We start from the raw sequence: 6,030 nt of genomic DNA on the forward strand, positions 1-6,030 counted from the left end.
CCTTGCATGCGATAGCCACCTACCAGCGCTACCAAGCGCAGGTGCTGGCCGAGCAGCATGAGGGTGGGTCCAACCCAGGCTTACGAGCTTCGCACCGCTGCCGACTTAGCTCTTCGGACTACTGAGTCCGCTGCGTGTGCGTTGGGGAGGACGATGTCCACATTAGTGGTCCAGGAGCGCCACCCCTGGCTGATATGCGCAAAGTCGACAAAGTCCGCTTTCTTGACTTCCCCATATCCCCAGCCAGGTTCGGCGACACTGTCTGTGAATTCACCCAGGAATTCAAGGCGTTGAGAGAGCAGTTGGTGGGTGATGTCTTATCGGCGGTCCGTAGCCCGCTCCGCCCGCCGTGCCATTCATACCTGCTCCTCGCCGAAGGCGCCCGCCTACGAGAGCTGCTCCGCCCCCGCACACGCCTCCGGCGAAGCGAGCGCGTCGGGCACCTCGGAAGCAGGCAGCCCCCCTGCCCAGAACGCCGCTAAGTCCGGCAACGGACCGCGAAGCGCCCCTGGGACAGGCCATCTGGAGAAGAGGGAACTTGCTCTTTCCCCGCTGGAGGGCGGGGCCCCATTTCCAACGGCACTTTTTACTGCCATGAAAACATTATGAAAGGGCACTTTTCACTTCCCCAGATGTGACAGCCCGAAATCTGCCAGTCTGGGACGCTATGCTTTCTAGCTTGCAGATTCGGTGCGTTTCGCCAGTGGCTCATGAGCGCTGGGAGGACGGTCTCCTTTCCCCCACCCCTCGAGCCTCCCCTCCGGAGCTCGGGTTTGGAGTGAGAGCAAATATCTCACCTCCAGCTTTTCCATGGGACCCGCGAGCTTCCCGGATCAGCACACCCACTCCGCGCTGCCCCACTGCTGGTACGTCAGCGATTGTAGCGATGAGTCCATTAGCGAGAGCTCTGTCTACCTGGTTAGCGCGGGCCAGCTCTTCGCGGTGGCTCATACGCACAATCAGACTCGGCTATGCGATTCAGTTCGCGAAACGGCCCCCCAAGTCACGGGTGTGTATTCACCAGGGTCAGCCCCCTGTCCGCCCCTGTCTTGCGAGAGGAGATTGCTGTCCTCCTGGCGAAGGATGCAATCGAGCCGCTCCCTCCAGCCGAGATGGAGAGCGGGTTTTACAGCCCACGCTTCATCGTGCCCAAAAAGAGCGGTGGGTCACGGCCAATCCTAGATCTGCGCGTTTTGAACCGCTGCCTGCACAAGCTGCCGTTCAGAATGCTCACGCAGAAGCGCATCCTCCGGTGCGTTCGTCCTCTGGGTTGGTCTGCAGCATTAGACCTGATGGACGCGTATTTCCATGTCTCCACTCTTCCTCGCCACCGACAGTTTCTGCGGTTTGCGTTTGAAGGTCGAGCTTGGCAATACAAAGCCCTCCCCTTCGGGCTCTCTCTGTCTCCGCGGGTCCTCACCAAGCCCGCGGAGGGTGCCTCAGCGCCCCTTCGGCTCGCGGGCATCTGCATACTCAATTTCTTTACGACTGGCTGATTTTTGCCCTCTCTCGGAGCAGTTGATTATGCACAGAGACAAAGTGCTCTGGCACTTCCACCTGTGGGGGTTTCAGGTCAACCGAGAAAAGAGCAAACTCGCCCCCGTGCAGAGGATCTCTTCTCTCGGGCTGGAGCTGGACTCGGTCACCATGGCAGCGCGCCTCTCCGGAGAGCGCGCTCAGCTGATGCTGTACTGTCTGAGAGAGCTCGACAGTAAAATAGTGGTCCCACTGAAACTATTTCAGAGGCTCCTTGGGCATATGGCATCCGCAGCCGCTTCATGCCGCTCGGATTATTCTATATGAGACCACTTCAGCACTGGCTTCACGATCGAGTCCCCAGACGCGCATGGCACGCGCGCGCACACCGAGTCTCTGTTACTGCGCTGTGTCGCCGCGCCCTCAGCCCTTGGAGCGACCCCTCGTTCCTACAGGCCTGGGTGTCTCTAGAACAGGCGTCCAGTCTTGTTGTCATTTCAGCAGACACTTCCAACACGGGCTGGGGGGCTGTGCGTTGCGGGCATGCGGACCTGTGGAAAGGTACCCAGTTGCATTGGCATATCGCCTGGAGCTGTTGGCAGTGTTCCTCGCTCTCCACCGTTTTTTTCCGGTGCTGGAGCGGCAACACGTGCTGGTCAGGACGGACAGTACGGCGGCGGTGGCGTATATCAGCCGTATAGGGGGTATGCGCTCTCGCCGCATGTCTCAGCTCGCCCGCCGTCTGCTCCTCTGGAGTCATCCGTGGCTGAAATCGCTGCACGCCATTCATATTCAGGCAAGCTCAACCGTGCAGCCGATGCGCTCTCACGGCAGCCTTGCGTCCTGGAGAATGGAGACTCCACCCCGAGTCTGTTCAGCTGATATGGGCGCGATTCGGGGAAGCCCAGATCGATCTGTTGCTTCCCCCGAGATCGCTCATTGCCAGTTGTTCTTTCCCTGACCGAGTGCTCTCGGCACGGATGCACTGGCTTACAGCTGGCCTCGGGGCACGCGCAAATACGCGTTTCCCCCAGTGAGCCTGCTCGCGCAGTTACTGTGCAAGGTCAGGGAGGACGAGGAACAGGTTGCTGGTTGCGCCCCTCTGGCTCAACCGGACCTGGATGTCAGAGCTCTCCCTCGCGATAGCCCTCCCCTGGCAGTCCCTTCGAGAGAGCACCTACTCTCTCAGGGACAGGGCACCACCTGGCACCCTCGCCGATCTTTGAAGAGATTTTTAGACGCGGGGAAGACTTAGGTAACCTCCGATTGCGGTGGCTAATACCGTCACTCGGGCTAGAGCCCCCTCCCCGAGCGCGCCTATGCCCTGACGTGGAGTCTATTCACTGAATGGTGTGTCTCTCGCTGAGAAGACCCCCGTAATTTGCCAGATCAGCGTTGTGCTTTCTTTACGCCGAGAGAAGTTGGAGAGCAGGCTGTCGCCCTCCACACTCAAGGTTACGTGGCTGCCATCTCCGCTCTCATAACGCGGTGGCTGGCAGCACCGTGGGAACGCATAACCTCATCATCCGGTTCCTCAGGGGCGTTAAGCGAATTAATCCACCCCGCCCCCTCTCATGCCCTCTTAGGATCTCGCCCTCGCTACACAAGCCGCGTCAGATCCCTTCGATCCTCGACTCAGTATCTTTCTGTCCCTGAAGACAGCTCTGCTGGTCGCGTTGCTATCGATTAGAGGGTCGGGGACCCGGAGGCATTTTTCGGTCAGTGACTCGTGCCTGTAATTGGGCTGGCTTCTCTCACGTCCTGAGACCCCGCCCGCGATATGTGCCCAAGGTTCCTACCACTCCGTTTTAATACGAGGTAGTGAGCCTGCAAGCGCTGCCCTCGGAGGAGGCAGACCCAGCCCTTCTTATTGTCCAGTTCGCGTTTTGCGTATTATCCGGACCGCACTCAGAGTTTAGATCATCTGAGCAGCTCTTCGTCTGTTATAGCGGTCGGCAGCAGGGAAGTGCCGTACCGAAATAAGTTCCCACTAGATTGTGGATGCCTTTCTTTCACTATCAGAGCCGAGATGAGCCGCGTCCCCCGAGAGCGCGTGCGCAATCCACTCGGAGCTTCGCATCCTCTCGAGCGCGCGCACGCGGCGCCCCTCTAACAGACATCTGTAGAGCTGCGGGCTGGGTGACACCCAACACATTTGCAAGGTTTTACAATCTGCGAGTGGAGCCGGTTTCCTCAAGGGTATTAGGTAACCCTTGGTGATTGAGGAAACAATTCGGTAGGGTGTTGAAACACGCTTGCTGCGCCATTTTCCCTAACACGGAGATACGTGCGCCTTTTTATCTGTCAGTAAAGTTCCCCGTCAGGTGAGCCCTGCAGATTCCTCCGTGGCCCCCAGCACTGACTCTGCCCGCTGGTCAGCCCGCGTTTTGGGTAAAGGTGCCTGCTATGCGTGATCCCCACTAGGCGATCCCATATGCTTATTCCGCCACGGTTAAGTCCCCCCCCTGGGCGGACCCGTGTCTTCCCTCCCCGCTAACCACTCCTTTGCTATGCGTACTCCCCCTTTTTAGGGCTAGTCCATATGTAAATTCTGCCATCTATCCCCCCTTGGGTAACGGATGGCCTCCGCAGCGTCCTCCCTATCGGGATTGCACGCTTCCCAACGTACTGTCGTATTTTCCTAGAATTATCTAGATGCTCACGACTTCCCAAAAAATATATATAAATCCGTAAAACTTCTGTTGAAGTAGGATAAATTAGGGCCAGGGACACGTTGGAGGACCGCGCCCCCCATGATGTGGGTGCGTCACGCTTGCTTGACTATCTCCTCATCGGGGGTGTTGGTAAGGTGCAGTCATTATGGCGCTTTCAATGGGCTCCCAATGCGTGGATTTTACAATCAAATCCACTTATAGTGCTGAAGTTCCCCCCGAAGGGGAACGTTCGAGGTTACTAAAGTAACCCTTCGTTCCCCGAGGAGGGGAACGGAAGCACTATACTCCGTCGCCATAATAACTGTCCCTTAGCTGTTGAAAGTCTCTTCAGCTTAAAAAGGATAGCGTCTGCTGGCGCCAGGTGAGCTTATATACTCAGTTGATTGCTTATGCCGCTCACCTGCGCAGGCTTGGGCTGCCAATTCATTCTTAATTGGCCCGTTCAATACTCTTTCAGACGAGTAGCTTCTGAACCGAACCTCCCAATGCGTGGATTTTACAATCAAATCCACTTATAGTGCTTCCGTTCCCCTCCTCGGGGAACGAAGGGTTACTTTAGTAACCTCGAACGTTCTTAAATCTGATTGGATGATAGCCGTGCGACATTTTGCTAGTGAGATCACACAAAAGCCTCTTCACCCCCCACCTTTGTGTATTACTCCGCCCACATACAGCCGGCAACAAGCAGAGATACGCTACAGTTTGACAAATATTACTGTTGTTAGACAACAAAATGTACTTTTGAGGCTTTTTTAGTCAAGAATGTAGTTGTTTAGATTGAAACTATGCAGTTTATTTGTAAGAATAGTGCTAATTTTAAAATATTTCCAATTTCTGAGAGATAGCACGTCAGCGGCCATTAGCTGGCCATAGTGTAGTAGACCCAAGATGGTTGATGTTTTCTATCCACAAGATGGCGCCAGGGCCGCATAAAAAGCCCTTGCGTAGATTAAAACTGTTTTTAGAAATTCGAGTTACTGTCGCTTTAACATTATAAATACTTAATACTTCAAAAGGATTTAGCAGAATGTCTTTTCATTGTAAATATTCAAATCAGAATCGCAGGTGTAGTTTTATTGTAAGTAAGTGCAGTACATGTGTTTCTATGACATTTTTGACACATTTTCAGTGTGTAGAGTCTGGACTGCATTTATTTCATTCCCCCTCTTTCCACATTAGTTTGTTGTCCATTTCTGTTGTGAAAAAAAAGCCCAAGTGTAACCAAAATCCTTTCCAATATAATGTAATATATCTGTTCTCATTCCATCATATTATTTTTCCCAGAGACTCGAGACTGACCTCTCTTATTGGATGGACCAGGCTAGATCAAATGACCAGGGCCGGCAGCATCATCACGATGAGAATGCACCGATGAGCCAACAGGACCCCAGATATAACAGACATGGAGCCAATGTTAATTATGATTACTATTAAAAACCCTTGCTGAGCTAACACAACCTATGTTGCATATACTGTCTAATACAAAGGTTTAGCCACCCCTTGATAAATAACATATTTAAGCTATAAAGCTATAAATTAGAGCTGCAGGATTCTGGCTAAAATGAGAATTGCAATTTTTTGCTTGAAATAAAGATCACGATTTTCTCACGATTCTGTAGATGTAAAATAAAGGAGAATATGAGTAATAATACGATTATTATTGTTGTTTTTTTCTCAAACATGAGGTAAAACAACAAAAATAATATTATGTATAGGTCTACTTTCTATAAATAACTCAGTTAAATAGTTATGTTTGAGATATATGCCTATGCTTGCAATCTGTCATTGACAACATTATTAAACCAGTTTATTCACAGGTAAAATCAACATTATATAGGCTCGAGTTGTTATACTGACACTGTAATCTTTTATTTTCATG

The 6,030-nt window shown here is 52.6% G+C and overlaps 1 protein-coding gene across 2 annotated transcripts in view; it reads left to right on the top strand.

The window, feature by feature from the left end:
• Positions 1-5,803, top strand: part of ecrg4b (ECRG4 augurin precursor b) — a 31,444-nt gene extending 25,641 nt beyond the window's left edge. The window contains exon 4 of one of the 2 annotated variants that reach the window (NM_001326575.1): positions 5,436-5,803. In NM_001326575.1, coding sequence (NP_001313504.1) covers positions 5,436-5,585 — 150 coding nt within the window. In that variant the 3' untranslated portion in view covers positions 5,586-5,803. The remainder of the gene's footprint in view (positions 1-5,435) is intronic. The other variant, XM_021476940.3, reaches the window with a different exon arrangement.
• Positions 5,804-6,030: the final 227 nt, after the last annotated feature.

The sequence above is a fragment of the Danio rerio genome, chromosome 6 (genome assembly GCF_049306965.1).
Source record: "Danio rerio strain Tuebingen ecotype United States chromosome 6, GRCz12tu, whole genome shotgun sequence".
NCBI lineage: Eukaryota > Metazoa > Chordata > Actinopteri > Cypriniformes > Danionidae > Danio > Danio rerio.